Genomic DNA, 25,797 nt, shown 5'->3' on the forward strand with positions numbered 1-25,797 from the left:
TCCTGTCCTCCTCGACTGTCCCTCTCCAGTATCTGATTGGACAGCAGTGGCTGTCAGCTGATGTCACTAAATGACTTCTTCATTATCAGGGTTAAGAACGGTTGTCTGCACTCAGCCCAGGCGTCAGCCATCAGATGACATCCCAGAGATAGTACAAGTTCAGTGCTACTCAGATAAGACCCCATCTCCAAAGCTCTGAAACAGAAACATTCCCCTTGTTGTCAGTGGCACCTCCTGGCAGTTGACACCGCACTGGGAATTTGATTTCAATTCTCAATTTTTTCATTATTACATTGAAGTTTTTCAGTTGTGCTCTGTGGTTGAAGTTGTTATCACCGCACAGTGCTGTTGCTACCTCATTCTGTTGTCTGGTTTTTGTATTCTTCACCATCTTATGTCACAGCACCGGTGCAGAGATGATCAGTCCCTGAATGGCTGACGTCCTGGCAGTACAGTTTCTGAGTCCTTCATAAAATCTTACATGTTGCTGATGATGACTGATAAAGGAGGACCACTTTCAACATTTAGAAAAGCTAAGAGGCTTACCACATGTAGGCCAGTCATTTATGAGATATGAAGACCACTGCTGGCTGAAAAGCGCTAACCACATTTAGGACAACAATGAGGTATTTTCTTGCACCTATAAGTTGTTGAAGAAGATTCCTGTTTGTGAAATACGTGTTGTATTCCATTGTGTTCATTCCAGTGTGTATTCACATGTGGCTCTGAGGTTAACTTACATCTTTAATCTGTTTGCCACTTTCATTGTTTTTTCCATCATTATTATATACTTAACTACTTTAAACTGAAGTTCCTTACCACTTGCAGAAGATTTTTCTTCAATTTTTTTGTTTGAGGAGCCAATGGAAAGATCATTTGTCATTGCTGCGACAAGCTTTACTCCAATATGACTTTGTGTGTGTATCCAAAAACTTTTATTTGGAAGAGTACTCTGTTCCACATTCAGACCAGGTGTACTGCTTCTCTCCAGTGTGGATCCTGTTCCTAAGTGCGCTAAGCCATGACAATCGTTTGCCACATTCTGACCAGCAATAGGGTTTTTCTCCAGTGTGAATCCTCATGTGGTGTTTAAGAGTTGTGCTGTCCGAGAAAAGTGTGCCATAGTCAGAATTGCTTTGTTTTAAATGAAAATTAATTATTTTATGTTTTTGAAAAGAACTGTTATATGAGAATCACATTCCACACTCAGTACAACTGTAAGGCTTCTCTCCAGTATGACTTCTCCAATGATTATAAAGAGAACTGACGCATGAGAATCGTTTCACCACAATCCAAGCAATGGTGAGGTTTCTCTCCGATCTGATTTCTGATGCAACTTTTTAGGGTGCTGAATTGTGAGAACTGATTATCAAATTAAGGACAGCAATAAGGTTTCTCTCCAGTAGGAGTTCTAATGTGGCACTGAAGTGAGGATAAATCTAAGTATCATTTCCCTCATTCAGAAGAGCAATAAGATTTTTCTTCAGTATGGATTTTGGTGGGTCTATAAAGACTTTTCTGTCTTGTACAACATTTGCCACATTCAGAACATACATACTGCATTTTCTCTTCCATGCAAGGTTGTGTGTGTATTTGAAAAAAGCGAATGTTGAAAAAACTGTTTCCACATTTAGAACATCAACATGGCTTCAATCCAGTATGATTTTTTGTGTGCCTCTGAAAATTGCGTATGTCAGAAAATTGTTTGCCACATTCTGGACAGCAAAAAGGTTTTTCTCCTGTGTGGATTTTTCTGTGCCTCTGAAGATAGCTTATACATGAGAAGACCTTACCACATTCTGGACAACAATAAGGTTTTTCTCCTGTGTGGATTTTTGTGTGTGTCTTAAGATGGCATTTCCTTGAGAACGACTTACCACATTCTGGACAACAATAAGGTTTTTCTCCTGTGTGGATTTTGCTGTGGGTCTGAAGATAGGATCTCCTTGAGAACGTCTTACCACATTCTGAACAGCAATGAGGTTTTTCTCCTGTGTGGATTTTTCTGTGCGTCTTAAGAACACTTTTAGATGAGAACGACTTACCACAGTCGGGACAACAATGAGGGTTTTCTCCTGTGTGGCGTCTTCTGTGGTTCTGAAGATCGCTTTTAAATGAGAATGACTTACCACATTCTGAACAGGAATGAGGTTTTTCTCCTGTGTGGATTCTTCTGTGGCTCTGAAGATTGCATCTCCATGAGAATGACTTACCACAATCTGGACAGCAATAAGGTTTTTCTCCTGTGTGGATTCTTCTGTGGTTCTGAAGATGGCTTCTCCATGAGAACGACTTACCACATTCTGAACAGGAATGAGGTTTTTCTCCTGTGTGGATTCTTCTGTGGCTCTGAAGCTTGCATCTCCATGAGAATGACTTACCACATTCTGGACAGCAATGAGGTTTTTCTCCTGTATGGATTCTTCTGTGGTTCTTAAGATGGCTTCTCCATGCGAACGACTTACCACATTCTGGACAGCAATGAGGTTTTTCTCCTGTGTGGCATCTTCTGTGGTTCTGAAGATAGCTTATACATGAGAACGACTTTCCACATTCTGGACAGTAATGAGGTTTTTCTCCTGTGTGGATTCTTCTGTGCGTCTTAAGAACACTTTTATATGAGAACGACTTACCACATTCGGAACAGCAATGAGGTTTTTGTCCTTTGTGGCGTCTTCTGTCGTTCTGAAGATCGCTTTGACAGGAGAACGACTTACCACATTCTGAACTGGAATGAGGTTTTTCTCCTGTGTGGATTCTTCTGTCGTTCTGAAGATCGCTTTTACAGGAGAACGACTTACCACATTCTGAACTGGAATGAGGTTTTTCTCCTTTGTGGATTCTTCTGTGGTTCTGAAGATGGCTTCTCCATGAGAATGACTTGCCACATTCTGGACAACAATAAGGTTTATCTCTTGTGTGGCTTTTTCTGTGGTTCTGAAGATAGCTTATGCTTTGGAAAGATTTACCACATTCTGAACAGCAATGAGGTTTTTCTCCTGTGTGGATTATTATGTGTCTCTGAAGATGGCTTCTCCATGAGAATGACTTGCCACATTCTGGACAGCAATGAGGTTTTTCTCCTGCGTGGCTTCTTCTGTGCGTCTGAAGAATGCTTCTACTTGAGAACGACTTACCACATTCATGACAACAGTATGTTTTTTCTCCATTGTGAATCTTCATATGCTCATTAAGATCACTTTTGTGTGTGAATTGTTTGCCGCATTCCAAACATTTATCTCCAGTATGAATTTGGATTTCTTTCTCCACTTGCTGTCGATCAGTTTTGATGGCTTCTGTCTGTGTTACTCCAGTAGCAGGGAGAGAACTGCACTGCAAAAAGGCTGCTGTCAGGTTCTCTGATCCTCTTGCTGATTTCTTCCTACCTTTCTCTTTGTACTGAAGAGAGGGCTGACCAAATGAAGGTGGAGAGAAGCTGCCATTCTTCTGTACATCTGAAATAACACAAATATTTTAACTATTATAATAATTATTATTTTCTTGACACCTTTATCCAAGGCAACTTACAACATCCGAGACACAATTGCTTACATTTCTCTTGTTTATCCAACTCGAGGACAGGCAGGTCATGCGAGATCAAAAAAAGCCAATTTTCACTCTAAATGACTTGACCGATGATCAGCAAATTAGCTGATCTTAACATCTGATCTTGAATGATAAAAACCATGCAAGACAAATTTCCAATGTTACAAAAATACAGAAACACGTCCTCGCCAGTCTAAAAGTTTTATTGCCTTCCTACAAGAGATAAATTTGTGGTTTGTAATATTTGAGCAAAAAGAAGTCAGTGATGGAGGATTCTCTGCTAACACTTTCAATAATACAGACCTTATTCAGAATCTGAGAAGTCAACACAAAAGGGACGGGTGTGAAGAACAAGCTGTTCAAAGGCTGAGGCGACCAGCAAGCTTAGTCTACCTCAGTCGCCTACTCTCACTCAGCCTCCAATTATGGAAGCACTTAAAAAACTCAACCTTATAACATGGACAGCAAGAACGCCAAAGACTTACTGTGACAGCAAAAACTGTGGAATGCGAAAGCCTGGACAACCAGCCACTTTCAGTTCTGGAAGATGTCACCTTCTAGATCATTTAGATCCATGATTCCATCTGCCAATGAGTGTTTGTTGACTCATTTATTTGTTTGTTTAATTTACCAGGCATTAGATGTTTTGACTAAAATCCCTTTTATTAGCCTTTCAGTGAATGTGTAGGTAGATGGGAGGAAAGGGATACAGAGTTTTACCCAGCTGGTACATAAATATAAATTGCTATCAAGTGGACATCAATTAGTTAGAAATTGTACTCAGCCCACTTATTGCCGTGTTGAGTAGAATGGTACAAGCCTAGTTTTTAGACCTAATAAAATAATACTAATAATGCATAATAATCATTGAGTGTGAATAGTCACTATACAGTTACGAATTCTGTAACAGATATTATCATAATGATTTTTTCCCCAAATTAAACAATGGTACATGTACACGTATTTCAAAGATGATTGCAAATCTCAAACACATAAACTGCTTAGTGCCGGTGTCTCGACCACACAGACACACTCGGAGCGACAGACGACAGCCGAGTGATCCAAAGAAACTCCAAGGCAACAGAACTGCAGAATGCATGAAGAAATTGTCAATTGTAAAGGACAGCCGGGTTCCATGCCCGGCAGGGACGCCTCTCCTACATCTGTTCCGGGGGAGCAGCCATGGACTGTTCAGTACCTCCCCCGGGACGCTTGGTGGCAGCCTCCCTGGCAGCCAATGATTCCCCAGCCCAGCGCATGGCTCCATGGGAGATGGAGTCCTCCACAGCCTGGTTGGGGGCTCGGATGGCCGCCAGGGGGAGCTGCGTGGAGTCAGCAGCCTGGCTGGTCATACCTTCAGCCCCACCCGGAAGGGCAATTAGGACCAGGTGTCCAAACACCTGGACCGCTTCCGGGTGGGATATAAAAAGGGCCAGCCACCACCACTCAGAGAGCCAGAGTCGGGAGGAGGAGGACTAAGCCTAAGGAGGAGTGGTGGTGCTGAGGTGGATAGAGAGAAGTGAGTTGATGTATTTGAAGTGCTTTTGGGACTGTGTTGGGCCTGTGGGACACGGGGAAGGCGTGCCCCACGGCTGAAGAAGAAATAAAGTGCATTTTATTTAAGTACGTGCCTCTGCCTGAGTCTGTGCCGGGTCGGGCGCTATATAGCGCCTTTTACACAATAAAGATAAAAACGATATTTGAGTCAGCAGCATCAGAGGTGAATCTATCTCTGTGAACCTCATACCACAAGAGATCCTGGGCCATTGGCTTTCTGGAGGACCAATAAAAGTCATCGTCCTACCTGTGCCCTCCATATATGAGTGGGGACAGCGAGGGTCTGTTCAGTACAGCAGCACATGTCATGGATGACAGTAGAACCAGATTGTCCTGAGATCATGCAGAGATGCTTATATTCTTGGACAAGAACCTGAAGCGTTCACCAAAACGGTCTCATTTTCTTCTTTTCGTAGTCGATGGCTACAAATATCTAATTGAACATTTTATTTGATTATTTGTTCTATCATGGTGTGGATGGGAGGAGAAATGGAGTAGGAGTTATTCTGAAGGAACAGCATGTCAAGAGTGTTTTGGAGGTGAAAATCAGTTTCAGACAGAGTAATGATTATGAAGCTGGACATTGGAGGAGTGATGATGAATGTTGTTAGTGCATATGCACCGCAAGTTGGATGTGCAATGGGTGAGAAAGAAGATTTTTGGAGTGAGTTGGATGAAGTGATGAACAGTGTACCCAAGGGACAGAAAGTGGTGATTGGAGTGGATTTCAATGGACATGCAGGTGTAGGGAACAGAAAAGATGAGAAGGTGATGAGCAGGTATGGTGTCATGGAGAGGAATGAAGAAGGTCAGAGTATAGAGGATTTTGCAAAAAGGATGGACATGGTTGTGGTGAATACGTATTTTAAGAAAAGGTAGGAACATAGTGTTACGTACAAGAGTGGAGGAAGATGCACAGAGGTAGATTACATCCTATGCAGAAGAGTTGATCAGAAGGAGACTGAAGACTGCAAAGTAGTGGCAGGGGAAAGTGTAGTTAAGCAGCATAGGACAGTGGTCTGTAGGATGATGTTGGAGATGAAGAAGAGGAAGAGAGTGAGTGCAGAGCCAAGGATTAAATGGTGGAAGTTGAAAAAGGAAGACTGCAAGGTTGAGTTTAGGGAAGAGGTGAGACAGGCACTGGGTGCCAGTGAAGAGTCACTAGACAGCTGGGAAACTACAGCAGATGTAGTAAGATGTAGTGATACATAATATCCTATATGGAGTTCCAGAAGGCTCTATCCTGGGTCCGCTGCTCTTCTCAACCTACATGCTTCCATTAGGTCAGATTATCTCAGGGCACAACGTGAGCTACCACAGCTATGCTGATGACACGCAACTGTATTTATCAATTGCACCCGATGACCCCAAATCTCTTGATTCACTAACACAATGTCTAACTTGTATCTCAGAATGGATGAATAGTAACTTTCTCAAGTTAAATAAAGAGAAAACTGAAATCTTAGTGATTGGCAATAATGGATACAATGAGGCTATTAGAAATAAACTGGAAGCATTAGGATTAAAAGTCAAAACGGAGGTAAAAAGCTTAGGAGTAACTGTTGACTGTAATCTGAATTTTAAATCACATATTAATCAGATCACTAAGACAGCATTTTTACACTTAAGAAACATAGCAAAAGTTAGACTTCTTATATCATTGAAAGGTGCTGAAAATTTACTTCATGCGTTTCTTTTCAGTCGACTAGATTACTGTAACACACTCCTCTCAGGACTACCCAAAAAAGACATCAATCGTTTGCAACTAGTGCAGAATGCAGCTGCTAGAATCCTAACCAGGAAAAGAAAATCTGAGCACACATCTCCAGTTTTGATAGCACTACACTGGTTACCTGTGTCATTCAGGATTGACTTTAAAATTTTGCTTATGGTTTATAAAGCCTTAAATAATCTCGCCCCATCCTTATATTCCAAATCGCAACCTCAGATCCTCAACTGAGTGTCTCCTTAGAATTCCAAGAGCAAAACTTAAAAGAAGTGGTGAGGCGGCCTTCTGCTGTTATGCACCTAAAATCTGGAATAGCCTGCCAATAGGAATTCGCCAGGCTAATACAGTGGAGCACTTTAAAAAACTGCTGAAAACACATTACTTTAACATGGCCTTCTCATAACTTCACTGTAATTTAATCCTGATACTCTGTATATCCAATTCATTATAATAACTATTCATGGTGGCTCTAAAATCTGTACTAACCCCTACTCTCTCTTCTGTTTCCTTTTCCGGTGTCCTTTTGGTGGTGGCTTGCGTCACCACCATCTACTCTAAGTACCATGATGTTCCAAAAATGATGGATGGATTAAAAGCCAGAAGTCTGTATGACCATCAGCATCAAGTGACTCCGTGAGAACCCTAACTACAAAGAAGGACTATTTCATTTATATTAGGTAGAATGCACAGAGGGGACTGGGCGGTCTCGTGGCCTGGAACCCCTGCAGATTTAATTTTTTTCTCCAGCTTTCTGGAGTTTTTTTTTTTGTTTTTTCTGTCCACTCTGGCCATCGGACCTTACTCCTTTTCTATGTTAACTAATGTTGCCTTATTTTATTTTCTTATTTTGTCTTTTATTTTTGTTTCTTCATTATGTAAAGCACTTTGAGCTACTTTTTGTATGAAAATGTGCTATATAAATAAATGTTGTTGTTGTTGTAAGGGTGACAGCAAGAAGGGTGCTTGGCGTGACATCTGGAAAGAGTATGGAGGAAAAGGAAACCTGATGGTGGAATGAGGAAATACAGGATAGTATACAGAAGAAGAGGATGGCAAACAAGTGGGATAGTCAGAGAGATGCAGAAAGTAGACAAGAGTACAAGGAGATAAGGCACAAGGTAAAGAGAGGTGGCGAAGGCTAAAGAAAAGGCGTATGACGAGTTGTATGAGAAGTTGGACACTAAGGAGGGAGAAAAGGACCAGTGGGCTACACAGAGGGGTCGAGCTGGGAAAGATGTGCAGCAGGTAAGGGTGATAAAAGATAAAGTTGGAAATGTACTCACAAGTGAGAAGGGTGTGTTGAGCAGATGGAAAGAGCACTATGAAAGGCTGATGAATGAAGAGAACAAGAGAGAGAAGAGGTTGGATGATGTGGAGACAGTGAATCAGGAAGTGCAATGGATTAGCAAGGAGGAAGTAAGGACAGCTATGAAAAGGATGAAGAATAGAAAGGCCGTTGGTCCAGATGACATACCTGTGGAAGCATGGAGGTGTTTAGGAGAGATTGCAGTGGAGTTTTTAACCAGATTGTTTAATGGAATCTTGGAAAGTGAGAGGATGCCTGAGGAGTGGAGAAGTAGTGTCCTGGTGCAGTTTAAGAGTAAGCGGGATGTGCAGGACTGCAGAAACTACAGGGGGATAAAATTGATGTGCCACAGCATGAAGTTATGGGAAAGAGTAGTGGAAGCTCAGTTAAGAAGTGAGGTGGTGATGAGTGAGCAGCAGTATGGTTTCATGCCAAAAAAGAGCACCACAGATGCAATGTTTGCTCTGAGGATTTTGATGGAGAAGTTTAGAGAAGGCCAGAAGGAGTTGCATTGCGTCTTTGTGGACCTGGAGAAAGCATATGACAGGGTGACTGACAGGAGCTGTGGTATTGTATGAGGAAGTCGAGAGTGGCAGAGAAGTACATAAGAGTTGTACAGGATATGTACGAGGGAAGTGTGACCGTGGTGAGGTCTGCGGTAGCAGTGACGGATGCATTCAAGTTGGAGGTGGGATTACATCAGGGATCGGCTCTGAGCCCTTTCTTATTTGCAATGGTGATGGACAGGTTGACAGACGAGATTAGACAGTAGTCCCCGTGGACTATGATGTTTGCTGATGACATTGTGATCTGTAGCGATAGTAGGGAGCAGGTTGAGGAGACCCTGGAGAGGTGGAGATATGAGAGGAGCGGAATGAAGGTCAGTAGGAACAAGACAGAATACATGTGTGTAAAAGAGGAAGGTCAGTGGAATGGGGAGGATGAGGGGAGTAGAGCTGGCAAAGGTGGAGGAGTTTAAATACTTGGGATCAACAGTACAGAGTAATGGGGACTGTGGAAGAGAAGTGAAAAAGAGAGTGCAGGCAGGGTGGAACGGGTGGAGAAGAGTGTCAGGAGTAATTTGTGACAGACGGGGATCAACAAGAGTGAAAGGGAAGATCCACAGGACGATAGTGACCAGCTATGTTATATGGGTTGGAGACGGTGGCACTGACCAGAAAACAGGAGACATAGCTGGAGGTGGCAGAGTTAAAGGAACTAGGATTTGCATTGGGCTTAACGAGGATGGACAGGATTAGAAACGAGGACATTAGAGGGTCAGCTCAAGTTGAACGGTTGGGAGACAAAGTCAGAGAGGCAAGATTGCGTTGGTTTGGACATGTGCAGAGGAGAGATGCTGGGTATATTGGAAGAAGAATGCTAAGGACAGAGCTGCCAGGAAAGAGAAAAAGAGGAAGGTCTAAGAGAAGGTTTATGGATGTGGTGAGAGAGGACATGCGGGTGATGGAGAGCACAGAAGGATATGGAAGATGATGATCAGTTGTGGCAACCCCTAACGGGAACAGCCGAAAGAAGAAGAGAAATGTGGAGTATGGTTAAGACATGCCTTTTGTTTTGTTCAGCTTGTTTTTGTTCATTATGTGTGCATTATGGGTAAATGTTCTTTGTGTATGATGTATGCAGAAGCACTTTATTATGGAATTTGAAGTTTTTGCATGGCTAAAAATACATTATAAAAAAAAGCAAAAAACAGTATTATTATTATTGATATCAGCAGATCCTAATGGAATAGGTGATCAATATCAGCTCTAAAAACCCTGATCAGAGCCTTCCTACTCAATCAAGTGTCTGAATTTGGGATTTCTCTTTTTAATTGTAATGTATTTAATGATATTTACATGCTCTAGAACCTAATCTGACATTAAATCTAAACATACAAGTATATACGCTTGTGTTAGGGGGGCACAGTGTTTAGCACAGCTGCTTTATTGTTCAGGTGTCCGGGGGTCAAATCCTGCTCACAGTTGTTTTACATAGGGGATGTTAACAGCATTTCTATTATTCTGGTTCTTCCCCTCATCCCCAAAAACACGCAGGTGAAGTGGAATGGTGACTCCAAACTGACCCAATGTGAGTGTGGGAGACGGAGATGATCTTGGGCCCTTCCAAGTGAAGATTTCACACCACTGCCAACTTGTCCAGGCCATGCTGCCCCAACAAGTTCAGGCTGACAGCAGAACACAAGATGCAAAAAGAAGACCCTGAGACTACCTGAATGTCATCATGGCTCGTACAAGTAGCTCTTGCAACTTTTAACATCCAAGTGTACGAGATTAAGATTAGAAAGATAAGGCACATATTAGGCGGGCACTGGCTTGTGCAAATTCACTCTTATTTAGTGCACAGACGTGAGGATTTTATTCTTATTTATTTTTGTGGTCATTTCTGCCTTAAGTGTCACACAACTTAAGAAATATACATGTCTTTAACAAAATATGACTTTTGATATTCTCATTGAACGAAATGTGCTGTTGGCCGAACATACATCACAGCTTCAGTCAAATCTTCATGATGTTCAAGTCATGCGCTGCACACTTTAGATTTTTCCTTATTCACCCGTTTTTCTAATTTATCATTTATTAGGTAACCTATTGTTTGTTATCATGCACCTGAGCAGGTGGTCTTTATCCAAGTTCAATTAATTGTATTCTCCACTCTCATTTCAATCTTCTAAAAACATTAAAAGCAACCATCATTAGAATTTATAAATGCTCTCTTTCTTTTATATTTAATCACATTACTCACTTATTCCAACACTCCCATGTGACTCTTCTCCTTCTCTCCCATTTCCCTCTGTGATTTTCTCTTCAGACTCTGATAACTCTGATTTCAGCTCTGCAGAATTCTCCAGCGTAGCCAGTTGTCCCGTATTAGTGGACCAGGGCTGTAAACTGGATGGAGATTCTTCACAGGCATCTTGTTTGAAAATATCCTCAGTTTCATGCTTTTGAATTTCAAGACAACCTGAGAAATCATTCAATTCCTCAGCTTTAATGGCAGTAGTTACCTCCTTGCACTCCTCCTCCTCTTTAAAAACTGAAATTCTTTCTTCGTGATCCTCCAGCTTCACACTCACATCTTCTGGTGTGAGCCGCTCACAGTCCTCTTCTTTAATATCCAACATTCTTTCATATACACCATCTTCTTTGGCAGAGGCCATGCTCTGTGGGAAACTCTTCTCTCTCTTTAAGTGTCTGCCCTTCTCTTCTCAGATTCACTTCTCACATGGACAGCCCTGAGCTGGAGGCCATTAGACACCTCAGTGTATGGCCATGTGAAATGGGAAAGCCCTATGAACATAAAAGTGGTAGAATTAACTTCATAAAGTCAGTAAAAATAATGAGCACACTTCAGGTTTACAGTGCCCACCATAAGGTTTGGTTCAAAGACACATTTTTCTTGATTTCCTCCTCTGCCTCAGTTTAAAACTACAAATCAAACAATTCAGATGTGATCAAAGTGCATTGCAGTCCTTCATTAAAGGGGATTTGCATACATTTCAGTGCCACCATGTAGATATGACAACACTTTATCTACACAGCACCATCATGTGTGGACACAGCAATGGTAGGTCTATTGAAGCCGTCGTATTTAGGGCTTTGTTGGATATCCCTGCTGGACTTAAGTTTAACATTCGTAGAAGAGGATGGCTGCTAATTATAGAAATCTGACTGCATTTGTCAAGAGAAAGAAATACGAGAGCTGGAAAAATGAAGATTTAATATGGACACGGGTTACTGAGCTTAGAAATAAAAAACATGCACTTGGGGTTGGACTGTCGCTTACAGGGACAGCACTGAGATGTCGATTTGAGCAAAAGACCTGAACAAAGATGAAGGTGCAACTATTGTGATAGAAAGGCTTGATGCTGTGTTTTTAAGGGAGAAAAAGGATTGTATCTATGAGGCCTATTCAGATTTGACAGAGTTAAAAGGGCGAGTGCAGTTTCTATAGTGGATTATATCATCGATTTGGAGCAGAGATACTCCTGATGGGTAATTCCATGTCAGATCATCACACTTTTGGGCCTCATCATCACAGATTTTAACAAAAACAAATTTTCTGGAGATGTTCATCACATTATAAGGTAGCATTAGTGAAAAATTGTGTTTTTATTTAGTTCAAATTTTAATATTATAATCAATCATGTTACGTAAAGAGAGCAGAGTTTGGGAGCAGGCGCTGATTACAGTGAGCTGTCACACCCACCACATGGTGAACCCCCCAGATTGAGACACGAGTGCAGCAGGTGACACCTCAGCAGCACACTAAACAGTCGGAGGTTTGTTACGGTGGCTGGAGTGCCAGTTCTGCCACCCACACCCAAGTTTTCTCTGCAAGTTGACATCTTAATGTCTTCATCTCAGCATCCAGCACAAAACCTGCTAATGTGCCAACAATCCATGAAGCCAAGCAGGTCACTCAAAATGAATAAACGGAGAACAGACTTTCTCAGAGAAAACAATTCTTAATAGGACGTAACGTCAATTGGGATGTAAAGAATTGGTTCACTTTAAAGTCCCTGCCATTTGGATTAACGCTTTTTCACATATTCCTCATAACTGCATTGCTTCTCAAACACACTTTACTTAAAGAAAATAAATTTCTAAAGGCTCTTCTACTTCAAAGTGATGTTGCTACGTAATCTACTCTCATTTTAAAATAACTTCTTTACATAAATTTTCATATTTTAAACTAACAAAATAATTTTCCCCAATCGCCCCTAATTTCCAAAGTCCTGCACTCGCAGTAAATGCCGTCTGTCGGTTTGCCCCCTTATTTGTGAACACTGTGGCCCATTCTCAGCCCCCCATGACTGACCCCCTGCTCACCACTTTAAACAATGAGGACAGACAGTTGAGCTCCAGCCCATAATAGTCGAGTCGCGGCTCTGCTGAGCTCTGCAGCTTTCACATTTTGTATTTTGATGGCTTCATGTAGTCCGACACTAACAGCCCAATTGGCTTGAGTCCTGTTCTTCATTTAACACGGCCATCTCTAGTACGCTAAAGTATCAAAGTGTACAGAAATACTGAAAGTAGTTGGAAAGGATAAAAGACATTAAATAAAACAATACCGTTTCAATAATCACACAAATGTACTCGTAATGCCATGCCAGCTATAGATTTTACTGTATCCCTCCAGCAGCACTAGCTTGTGTAATGTTTGTATTTTTTATTTCCCATTAAACAAATCAAAGTCTCCCTGTTACAGTGAAACCGCACGAGCATCTTTCCTGAAAAAAGCAAAAAATAAAATCATTTAAATTATTTCTAATAGACCTCAGTATTAGACAAACTGGTGCAAATGAAACCCGAACGCGCCCTGTAAAGTTACATCATGAGACGCCACTTTAATAAAGTTTGTCGATGATGGCTTTAACACATTTTATGTATTCAGCCAGTACAAACAGCACATGGCTTTTGGTAAAGGAGACTTTTTTAATTACCAACTCCAATTCAATTCTGAATTTCCCCTTGGGATTAATAAAGTATCTATCTATCTAACTCAACCCAACGATCCTCTCCCCACTTCTTCTCCTCTTCTCCGTGCATACTGCCCTCTACTGAACACAGCAGGAACACCACACATTCCCCCTTACTTACTAAGTAAAGCTTGTACCAAATTACATTTTGTAAACTAACAGAACTTGAACTGAATCATCCCAATTAGTACACAGGATTTTTACATTGAGAAAACATGTGAAAATACATTCTGCATTCCTCCAAGACCAAGTATTTTTGTCATTTACATCTGGTAATCATTTGCCCATACAGGTGGTTTTCTAATTATTTCACTCCGTCTAACAGGTTCAGATTGGGTAAGTCTGTGTGGCATAACAGAAACAGACAGATGTCTTTCATCATTTTCCTCTCCAGGGTCTGAACGAACAGTGGCAAGATGACAAGCATTCCATATACAGTGCATCCGGAAAGTATTCACAGCACATCACTTTTTCCACATTTTGTTATGTTACAGCCTTATTCCAAAATGGATTACATTCGTTTTATTCCTCAGAATTCTACACACAATACCCCATAATGACAACGTAAAAAAAGTTTACTTGAGATTTTTGCATATTTATTAAAAATTAGCAAAATACCCGCACTTCGCAGCGGCAAAGTACTGCTTTAAAATTTTAAATAATAAACTGAGGGAAAATGTACCAATAATTATTTGTTAAGGATCTCTTTGTATACCACGATGTCAGTTCGCCCCTCCGGTTGTAATATGACCAAGCTGTGCGCTGAGCTTACTCTTGAGCATGCAATGTATAGTTGGCCATGTGAAAAGCAATCTTGCCTCAAATCAATGCCAACCTTTTGTAGGGTCTGTCCCTGAGACTTATTAATTGTCATTGTGAAGCAGAGCCTTACTGGAAATTGGAGGCGTTTGAATTGAAATGGGAGATCAGAGGGTATAACGGGGATGCGAGGAATAAAAACTCTCTCCCCTGAGCCACCGCCAGTAAAAATAGTTGCCTCAATTAGGTTCTTTTGCAGGCATGTGACCTGAAGTCTCGTGCCATTACAAAGTTTCGGTGGCTGTAAGTTTCTCAGTAACATTATTGGTGCCGCAACCTTCAAAATTAGATTATGATCAGGAGTGCCTGGAGGATTCAGAGTGTGGACCGAACTGCAGGCTATGGATGTATATATGTACGAAAGTAGGATTCAGTTAGCGTTGGGAACCCGCATACCAAATTTCATGAAGATGGGCCCATTAAGTAACAAAGACCGTTGGAAAGTTCAATATGGCGGCCGACAGTGGTGTCATACCACCGAAATAAGTACGTACATCGGTTTCAGTTAGGTCAGGGAAGCCGGCTACCAAATTTCGTGAAGATGGGGCCATAAATAAGAAAGTTTAACATGGCGGACGTTGTCGACCGTTATGACCGTTACGTGTAGAATTTCGAAATGCAACCTGCGTAACTTTTGTAAGTAAGTTGTAAGGAATGAGCCTGCCAAATTTCAGCCTTCTACCTACACGGGAAGTTGGAGAATTAGTGATGAGTGAGTCCATGAGGGCTTTGCCTTTTATTAGTATAGATGTATATCCATCCATCTATCCATTTTCCAACCCGCTGCATCCAAACACAGGGTCACGGGGGTCTGCTGGAGCCAATCCCAGCCAACACAGGGCACAAGGCAGGAACCAATCCCAGGCAGGGTGCCAACCCACCGCAGCAGATGTATATGTGTATGTATATTATATTAGATAGATAGATAGATAGATAGATAGATAGATAGATAGATAGATAGATAGATAGATAGATAGATAGATAGATATAGATCTGTACCCGGCCACCCGTTGCTGTGGCTCAGTCTGGTTAAATGGAAAAGAAAGAAAAGAGAAAGCGCACGTTTCTAATATGTTTAATTTCACAATGCTTGTGGGTATACAATATTTTTTGTTGTTCCATTGTTTGTGCAGAATGTTAGACTGAATAATATTGTTAAGTTCGTAGACGTCTTTGTTTTTGGCCGCAAGAATAGCTCGTTCACTCAGCCAATCGTGATTCATATAATTGCTTTGAATATTGGGAAGTACTTTTTCAACCAATTCTTCTTTTGACGTCACTAAATTGCAGAAGTTATGAGACAATGAAATTCGTCCTGAGGTCAGATCAACCGGCACCTTACCGTTCCCAGATTTCTCCAACCCCGTTATTGACAGTTTGCATTATTTGATCGTAAATGCCTTTTTGCTGAAGCGTTAGCTTAGGAATATTTGATTGCACATACGACAAAAGATCACCTGTGTTGTAATTTTGATCACGATGCAGTTCTACATCGAACGAAGCAGCAGCAGATCGATTCGTTGATTTCATTCCCAATTGATTGAGAACTTTGTTCTTGAGTTCTAAACACAAATCTTCAATCATTATCAACGCTTAGTTGTAGATGTCTGCTGTGAAATCCATGTTTATATTTGAATTTTACTTGCGTATTCGACGGACAATATCTTCAGCCGTGTGCGATTTATATTTCTGCCATAACTGTGTTGGAGATGAAGGAGAGCAGGCGGTCAATATGATTACAAACAATGCACGAATTTGATTTGGATGTGACGTGTTGCACGCGTCATTAATGTATACATCCCAGTGTCTGTCGTTCTCCAATAAATTCAGAGCTTGACATGTACTGCAGAAAGTGGCATGTGTAACGCCGTTGACAACAATTGCTGGAAAGACGTTGGACTGGCACATTTACCAACAGCATGTGAACAAAGAAGCATTCATCATGATTGGGATGCACGGTGTACAGTCTGCCTATCGTAGTTTCTTTGAATATGCCAGGTTGTCCGTTGACTCGCTCTCCTCGTTTGCGTTGTTCAAATGATTTTCTACTCGCATTCCATGTGTAATACGTAGGCACTTCCGAATACAGCAGTGTTTTCACAAACGCGTCATTATAACATAACGTAAAGAAAGCAGTTAACGTTGTAGCCGGTGGATTCAGGGATATTTGGTGCACATTTGCAGCTGTGAAATAAACGCGTTGCCCATTTTCTAGATGTACTGCTAAGTGAACAACATCTGGACTTCGTTCATGTATGTGAAATGAAAGAATTCACCATACAGCTTCATTGCTGCTTATGTATCTTCCAGCCTAATACTGTGCGATTTCATCGATATGTATGACCGCATTCCTATCACTTCTTTCTGGTTGCACGCCAAAAACTGCCATGTCGCTGCCTTTATTCACGTACTTACAAATGTATTTGATCGAAACATTGAAATAGAATCGTAAAATATTTAGTATGGCGTGTGTTGCCTTTACGTCCAACAGATGGCACTGTGTTTTAAAAAAAAGCATGTGCTTACCTGTCACAGGTGTGCCATCAATATAATATGAATATAAAAACACGCGCGTATTCGAATGCAATGTTGTGTCAAAATTTCAAAGCAATCGGTGAAGAACTTTCGGAGATTTAAGGTTTTGAACAAACGAACATTTACATTTTTATTTATATAGATGTATATATTTATGTATATATATGGTTTTGGCAGCCAAGCGCTTTTTTTTCCAACCTAGAAGACGTCTCTTGAGATCCGTTTAATCGCCTCGTTGATTGCATGTCCTCCCAGGTAGTTTCAATCCCCATTTCCCGCACCGAGTCATCTCCCCTTTTATGAGTGACTGTGTTAGTCGCCGTACTTCGTACAGGTCTTTGAACGCACTGAATACTTGTAACTGGTGTCGCCCGTCGGTACTTTCAACAGGGAATGGAAGCAACTGTCGAGTAACAAAAATTATTTGTAAGTGATTTCGCATTAAAGAAATAGTAAAAACTTGATCACTTGGGTCAATACCTAAAGAAATAGAGCAAATGCAATTGAGAATACACCAGAATCTGTATGATTTAATTGTTGCTGTGCGTCTTCATAAACTATGGGAGGTTTGTATGGAAACAAAGCACGAAGGAAACGAAGCTGCTCTTCGGTGAGGTTGAATTTTTTATCAGCGTTTAAACTGTCAGACATGAATTACAGCACCATCATAATAGGTACACACCCAGTGAGTCACTCGTTCTGTAGCTGCAGAAGGTAATATTTGAATATGTTTTGCATTTTGTGGAATGGGCATTATAGGTATGTCAGGAGTCCACATTAGCAAAACCTTTTGAGGTTGGAAAATTGTATGTGCAGCTAAAATTTCGTTGAATTTGCTCATGTGATCTCTTGATAAATAATCATTATTTACCAGCTCATTCATTGCAAAATCTGACAGTGGTAAGATCACTCCTTCTATTACATTAAACACAAACACTAAGTAGACACTAACAATAAAAAACAGCAACACTGCCGGGAAGAACACTAAATGAGATATAATAAAGAAGTTTAGTAGACATTTACTTTAACTGCTTTATTATAGCAGGTGAGGGGACGCTGGAGCACGCTTGTTGTTGCCGCTCCTCCCTGTTAACAACACTTTTCGCAAACTTCGCCTTAATTCTGAACTTTCTTACGCTTGTTTTATTTCGTTTATTGTACGTATAGTTCGTGGATACAGCTGACTCGAATTGCATGGATTTGGCTTAATATTTACAGATTTTATGGACTCCACTTTACTGGGAACAGCGAAGTTTGTGGATAACGGGGCGAGACCTACGAACATTTCTTTGTACCTGGAGATCTAACACCTCGGGATGATCTGTCTCCATGATTATATTCGCTATGCTGATCTGCTCCCGTTTCATCTTACAGTACCCTACGACCGGGAACTGATCTGATGTTCATACTAACCTGGCTTATGGCTCCGGGGCGATCACGCCTGAAATTACCAAGCGTTACTGTTTATAGCTGTGTATTGGAACATCCAAATTCTGCTTCCTCCTCCTGCTGCTTGCTATCGCCGCTCACCTACACTACCACACCCGCCTGTCCTACCGGCTCCGTTGTGCTGTGCTGCTTCTTCACTGCTATCAGCTAAGTATCACTCACTATTTTAGCGCTTTAAGTACTGAGAAAAGCGCTATATAAATGTAATGAATCATTATTATTTATTATTAAACACTAAAGTACAAAAAACGAAGTAGAAAGTAACACTAAACCGCAACATCGCCGGGAACACCGACACACCGCGTCTACTAAACACTAAGAAACACTAAAGGAAAAAATACAATTCAGTAAGCACCGCGTCTACTAAACAGTAAAGGAGAAAGGACTAAACACTATGGAAAAAGAACAGCAAGACCGCGTCAGCAGCGGTGCTCAGCTCAGAGCGAAATGAAGTGAATGAAATGAGGTGAATGGGAGGGGAGATGATCACGTGACTCCCCCACCTGCCTTAACTCTCCAATCCTCCACAAACAGTCTCTCGGATCCCAACTCTCCTTTCGCACACCTCGTCTACTAAACACTAAGAAACACTAAAGGAAAAAATACTATTCAGTAAGCACTGCGTTTACTAAACAGTAAAGGAGAAAAAACTAAACACTATGGAAAAAGAACGGCAAGACCGCGTCTGCTGCGGAGGTCACCTCGGAGCGAAATGAAGTGAATGGGAGGGGAGATGATCACGTGACTCCAACACCTGCCTTAACTCTCCGTCCCTCCACAAACACAGCCACACAGATCCAAACTCTCCTTTATAGATATAGATAAGGTGGAATGTGTTCTTACTTTAAGTGTTGGGGGGGGGGGGGGGGGTTTTGGCTACACTGTAAATGTGTTAGTAACTGGGATTGTGCCCCCGTAACTGGAAGATTGCTTAGGAAGGATACAGACTGGACAACTATGTGTTTTAGGAAATGTTTCATTATTGCACTGTGCTGTGACTAAGACGGCTTTATACTGATCGCCTATCCGGACCTTGAAGATGTGTTCACAAGGGAGGGATGCTGCTGGTAAAGGCAAATGCTTTTTCGGCAGCAGGTCCAGATGTGTTTATTCCACTGCTTTTTCTTGCCCTATCATTTAAGAGGATCTTTAATGCCGAACTTGATCCATGCACTGCTCACCTTGGAGTGTCCCGTGTGTGTCGGTGTGCCGGTGACTGATCTGCGCCGTGTCTCTCAGCCTCTCTGATGTGCTCCGGATTGACACCTTTGAATGTTTGGTGCAGCAGAGCGAATTCAACCTGATCTGCCACAGTGGGCTTGTTATCACCTTATTCAATGACAGGATTCATGGACGTCAAATGGCAATGAATAGAAGATGAATTAATGGATGACCGGAAGTGAACACTGGCGTTTCTGTCTGCGCTGCTTGCCGGTGTTCTGTTTGTGTACTTTTTCCTAGTTGTTTTTCACTCGTTTATTGCCTTTTGCATCGGATTTTCCTTTGCCTTTGCATTGGATTAAAAACTGATAACACGCATTTGCGTCCCTTGACTCCTTCAACAACAACAACATTTATTTATATAGCACATTTTCATACAAAAAAGTAGCTCAAAGTGCTTTACATAATGAAGAAAAATAAAAGACAAAATAAGAAATTTAAAATAAGACAACATTAGCTAACATAGAATAAGAGTAAGGTCCGATGGCCAGGGGGGACTGAAAAAAGAAAAAAAAAAAAAACTCCAGACGGCTGGAGAAAAAAATAAAATCTGCAGGGGTTCCAGGCCACGAGACCACCCAGTCTCCTCTGGGCATTCTACCTAACATCAATGAAATAGTCCTCTTTGTAGTTAGGGTTCTCACAAAAGGACTTGATGATGGTGGCCATGCAGACTTCTGGCTTTTAATCCATCACTGTTGGAACATCACGGTGCTTTGTGTAGATGGTGGTGGCACAGGTCGCCACCACCAAAACGACACCGGAACAGGAAACAGAAGAGAGAGTAGGGGTTAGTACAGATTTTAGAGCCACCATGAATAGTTATTATAATTAATTGGATATACAGAGTATCAGGATTAAATTGCAGTGAAGTTATGAGAAGGCCGTGTTAAAGTAATGTGTTTTTAGCAGTTTTTTGAAGTTCTCCACTGTATTAGCCTGGCGAATTCCTACTGGCAGGCTATTCCAGATTTTCGGTGCATAACAGCAGAAGGCCCCCCGCCTCACCACTTTTTTAAGTTTTGCTCTTGGAATTCTAAGGAGACACTCAGTTGAGGATCTGAGGTTACGAGCCCTCATAGAACTGTTCTTTGCTGGCTGCAACCTGTGTGGGTAAGTGTAACTTTTCTCACTGTTTCTCTGCTCAAGTAACTAGCTTTGATGAATAGGTGGCTGAAACTGCCCCTTGACAATTGCCAACTACTTGTGGAAATCCCAGAGGTGACAGTCTACTGGCTAACGTGTTATTTTAATTGGGCTGAGTAGGCACACAAGGGGTACATTGCTTTGCTTCCAATCTGGAATTTGCTTGGGTGACTTCTGGAAATTTACTATTATAAACCTCAATTGGTTGTCATGGATTATTACGTCTACTTTGCTATCTAATGCAGTCACATCCTCAAAGCTAAAATATTTACCAGATGAATTGTATCGACTTCAAACAAACTATGAAGTTCCTGCTGATCTCTTGCTGCACTGTGGCATTCTCCAATGACCAAAGTACGGTCACAGAGGCCCTCGTCGTTGTTTTTGCCTCAGCAGGAGTAGCAGCGGGTCTATTCCTTCAATTTGGTCTGAAGGACGCACATGTCCACGTACTTCTGAGCAACGTGCTAATCATAACGTGTTGATTCCTTTGGTAAAATCACCAGAATATACGTCCATAGACGCTTTGAAGTTTGGATTATTTAAGACCCGATCTATCTCTAACAAAGCTCTACTGATTGGTGATGTTATCATTGACACTAAGATGGACTGTTTATGTCTTACAGAGACCTGGCAGCAAACCGGTGATTATTTCCATCTAAATCAAGCGCACCCTCCAGAGTTTGTTTGCATCTGAAAATCCCGTTCTTCTGGGAGGGGAGGCGGTCCTAAATTATATACCGTAGAGACTTAAAACTGTCACCGATACCTCTTCCAGCGTATCCATCCTTTGAACTGTTAGCTGGCAAACTCTGCGGACCTTCTCCTATTATAATTGCTGTTTTACTAAAGTATTGTGGAATGGAATTTAAAATCTGTTGCTAGCTTCTGTATGAAAATCTGCATGTTCTCTGTGTGGCTAGGTATTATTAAAACAGATAAATAAGCGTGCTTACATAGAGTAGGGCTGCCAGTGTGGAATGCAGTTTTTGGCTACTTCCCAGCTTGTCTCAGCAGTGTCTGGTTATCGTTCAATTAAGATGCCAAACGTATGACAAGTTTTCTGATAAGCTTAATTAAAAATATAAGAAAAGATTAGAATTTCTGCTTTCCGTTGTAATTAACAAATTGTGTAAGAATGTTCTGTGACCTTTGGATGAAACTGAGCTTATTTTTTTCTAAAACCGTTTCTTTGAAGATCTCTGTTATAAAAATACAACTCACCCCCCTATGATGGGGCTTTTGCACTTCAGAGAGTCAGTGAGAAAAAAAAAGCTGGCAGGCTCTGTAAGGCAAGGACCCTCTATTCACCAAGTGTAAAGAAATAAAAAGAATTCTGCTTCGTCCACACAATATAGCAGCCCTATTTTACATAAGAATTTGTTAAGATGGGCTGCACGGTGGCACAGCAGTAGTGCTGCTGCCTCACAGTTAGGAGACCCGGGTTTGCTTCTCAGGTCCTCCCTGTGTGGATTTTGCATGTTCTCCCCGTGTCTGTGTGGGTGTCCTCTGGGTGCTCCAGTTTCCTCCCAGAGTCCAAAGACATGCAGCTTAGGTGTATTGGCGATCCTAAATTGTGCTTGGTGTGTGTGTGTGCCCTGCGGTGGGCTGGCAACATGCCAGGGGTTTGTTCCTGCCTTGCGCCATGTGTTGGCTGGGATTGGCTCCAGCAGACCCCCATGACCCTGTAGTTAGGATATAATGGGTTGGATAATGGATGGATGGCCCTACTTTACACAAGATTTTGTTAAGGTTATTAAGTTTACAGCTTCACAGTTAACCTTATTTTGTAAAAGTTACATACTGTGACTAGCAAACATTTAGAAAAAAATGAACAATTTGGATTGTAAAATAAATTTCAGTGTTAATGAGTCCATAAGATGGCTGTAGGCTTTTGCGAAGAGAAAATAAAGGTAAAATAAAATCTACATTGTAATTACTGTTATTTGTAAAGAAAAATATTGTAATAATGTTTTATACATTAAAATACAAAAACGACACTCTTGTGCTTTTTTCCACTTTTATGACTTCTGTTTGAAAAGGTAAGAACATTGAGTTATGCTTACTCAAAAAAATTATGGCAATCGATTGTGTAAACATTTTTAAGTTTATTCCAATTAAAATCTTGTGTAACTTATACATAAACCATTCGAGTAGAGTTAAATTACGAACACTAGTTGTTTCAACTTAAAAAAAGTAATACTTTTGTAAAAGAAAATGTTAGTTAATCCTTCTCTAGAAATTCACTCAACTCAAAAAGCAATGTTAAATTTACATTAATACCATTGTAGGATTTACTTAAAAAGTAGTGTTAGTTGAAAGAACTTAAAAAGATGAATGCAATTGCTTGCCATAATTTTTTTAAGTTTATCAAACAAGTTATTTTTTTCAGTATACCTATGTCATGGCAAAGTACAGGGATAAACCTTTATTTTCCGTCTACTCCGTTTTAATTAAGTCAGACCAAAGAAAACATTTAAGGCTATTAAATGTGATCTCAAGAAAAGATGAAGGTTAATTATAATACGAATAACAGGAGCGATTATAATGATACAGTGCAAAAGTAAATACTATTTGAAAGAGCCGGGAATCCATGAGTGAGGCGTCTTATTTTGTTTAACTCTTGCTATCGTATAGTGCATTCTACCTGTCGGCGTTATATTTATATTTTCAGACATCACACACTAGACCCTTTTCTTCGTTGTCAGTCTGTAGCACCGAAAAAGTAAAAGCAATAAGGAGTTTTAACAGACGTCATTGAAGTGGATCATAAGTTTGTGTAACGTAAATCAAAATGGCCAGGAGGTGTCACTAGAGAGGTGAGTGTCAAATGCTTCGATACGATTTCCGACACAATTGCTTCAAACGTTTTGATGCTTCACTGCGCCCATCACTAGAAAATACTAAAGAATGAAATAATTTCAATTATTTCTAATGGGTCTCAGTGTAAGACAAACGGTTGGAAAAGAAACCTGTACGCGCCCTGTAAAGTTGCACCGTGCCACAGCACTTTAATAAAGTTTAGCGATGACGGCTTTAGGGGAAAGAGGAAATAAATACAAAGAACACACAGAGCTCGAGAAAAATCAGAAATGAACGACGGGGCCGTGCAGGAGTGAGCTGCTGAACAAGCGCGTGCCCGACGGACAGCACATTTCGGAGCATGCGTGAGATCAAAAGGCGAAACAACGTGGTAAAGTGCACGAGCGCAAAAAAAAGAAGAAGCAATCCCGACTTCACGCGCCACCGCCAAGTCAGATGTAGCATTACATTTCACGGGACACCGACCGGAAAATAAATTAACATAGCACCAGCTAAAAAGTGTGCGACCCCCGTCATTGACAATAAACTCGTGAAGGGGCGATTTGCGGTGCCGCCTCCTCCTCCACGTAACGCTCAATGCCCAACACTTAAAAGCAAACCACGCGGCGTCAGGCACCTCCTCAAATTTAAAGTCGCTCAGCATGTCGCGATCTTCCTCACTTCAGGCATTCACACCCGAACGCGATCCCCACGTTCGACTTTGTCTTACCTTCCGTACCTTTGCTTGATCTTGTGGCCGTTAAGAAGTCTGAGCACGAGGGTCTCATAAGAGCGAACAGAGCGGAACTGCAGCACGCGGAAGATATCTACGACGTCACTTACGGAACGCCTACAACACCACGACACGCCCACTGCAAGGATGAGCTGCCCGCTTATTTATGGCAGGCCGTTTTAACATTGAATCCGTTTTCCATGATATCAGCAGATATCGTTGCTTTTAAAATTGATATCGAGTTCTTAAAATTTGATATCACGCTTTTGAAACTTAATTTCAAAAAAGACAGTTTAAATGCTTACATAGTATGGCAGGCCACTTCAACATTTAATCCATTTTTCTTTTTATGAAATTTGATATCGGGAAGCACGGTGGCGCAGTGGGAAGCTCTGCTGCCTCGCAGTTCGGAGACCCGGGTTCGTTTGTTTCCCGTGTCTGCGTGGGTTTCCTCCGGGTACTCCGATTTCCTCCAACAGTCCAAAGATATGCAGGTTAGGTGCATTGGTGATCCTAAATTGTCCTTAGTGTGTGCTTGATGTATTGGTGGGTGTGTGTGTGTGTGCGTGCCCTGCGGTGGGCTGGCACCCTGCCTGGGGTTTGTTTTCTGCCTTGCACCCTGTGTTGGCTGGGATTTGCTCTAGCAGACCCCTGTAATTAAACCTGTTACTTAATCCATAGCTTGCTGCTGCTCTCATTTTGCTACAGCAGACATTTCCCAAAGTGTTGATTTTCTGTTTCTGATTATTAACCTGAGAAATCAACTTTACCGAGACCCTCACCTTTCTTTATGTTCAGATAATGTGGTTAGCTGGTCACCTGTTTTCTCATTTTGTGTCTCATTATTGTTTGGATGTTAATTAATGAAATAGAAAGAACTAAGGCGTCTGAATCGAGTTATTTAAATCTAATGGAAAATAAGTTAATTAGCAGGAAAAACAGGTCACTGATTAAGAAGGTGGTTAGAATGAAAACCTGCAGTCATTGAGGCCCTCCAGGACTGGAGTTCGACACCCCTGATTTAGATAGATAGATAGATAGATAGATAGATAGATAGATAGATAGATAGATAGATAGATAGATAGATATGTATAAAGGTACAAATTTGGTTAAAATTAAATAAACTGTATAGCCCCATAAATACAACACAAATTGAGCATGTATTCTTTCACACATGTAATGGATAAATATTTGCCTCTTTGTGTAATAAAAACTACAATAAAAGAGCACTACATAAGCAATTGAAGTAATGTGAGTGATAAACAATAAAGTTTAACGATTAATGTTTGATTAATTAAAACATGACTAAAAACGAAACAAATCAAAAAAAGTTTCAAAGAAATTACTAATAATGGCGGAGGTCTCACCAAGATGGCCAGAGTTCAGATCTCAAGTCCTCCCTGCCCAGAGCCTGCATGTTCCCTCCATGTCCATGTGGGTTTCCTCCC

At 41.2% G+C, this 25,797-nt stretch overlaps 4 protein-coding genes and 1 pseudogene across 10 annotated transcripts in view; 2 read left to right on the forward strand and 3 right to left on the reverse strand.

Annotated features, from left to right (window-relative positions):
* The window catches only part of LOC114644549 (oocyte zinc finger protein XlCOF6-like), a 536,868-nt gene that overhangs the window by 421,252 nt on the left and 89,819 nt on the right, over positions 1 to 25,797 (reverse strand). For 2 of the 6 annotated variants that reach the window (XM_051927837.1, XM_051927836.1), the window contains exons 2-3: positions 10,905 to 11,449; positions 1,515 to 3,455 (exon numbers count right to left, since the gene is read on the reverse strand). In XM_051927837.1, the coding sequence (XP_051783797.1) occupies positions 1,639 to 3,455; positions 10,905 to 11,319 (2,232 nt within the window). In that variant the 5' untranslated portion in view covers positions 11,320 to 11,449 and the 3' untranslated portion in view covers positions 1,515 to 1,638. Of the gene's footprint in view, positions 1 to 1,514; positions 3,456 to 10,904; positions 11,450 to 24,346; positions 24,664 to 25,797 lie in introns of those variants that run through there. The other 4 variants (XM_051927839.1, XM_051927840.1, XM_051927838.1 and 1 more) reach the window with 3 other exon arrangements.
* The window catches only part of LOC114641493 (gastrula zinc finger protein XlCGF26.1-like), a 275,342-nt gene that overhangs the window by 239,545 nt on the left and 10,000 nt on the right, over positions 1 to 25,797 (forward strand). The gene's annotated exons all lie outside the window — the stretch shown is intronic.
* LOC114641491 (oocyte zinc finger protein XlCOF6-like) overlaps positions 1 to 25,797 on the reverse strand; it is a 171,668-nt gene that overhangs the window by 80,049 nt on the left and 65,822 nt on the right. The window lies entirely within an intron of this gene.
* LOC114641496 (gastrula zinc finger protein XlCGF49.1-like) overlaps positions 1 to 25,797 on the forward strand; it is a 60,084-nt gene that overhangs the window by 24,503 nt on the left and 9,784 nt on the right. The gene's annotated exons all lie outside the window — the stretch shown is intronic.
* LOC114641490 (zinc finger protein 850-like) overlaps positions 948 to 25,797 on the reverse strand; it is a 114,694-nt pseudogene continuing 89,844 nt past the window's right edge.

This window comes from Erpetoichthys calabaricus, chromosome 5 (assembly GCF_900747795.2).
Source record: "Erpetoichthys calabaricus chromosome 5, fErpCal1.3, whole genome shotgun sequence".
NCBI lineage: Eukaryota > Metazoa > Chordata > Cladistia > Polypteriformes > Polypteridae > Erpetoichthys > Erpetoichthys calabaricus.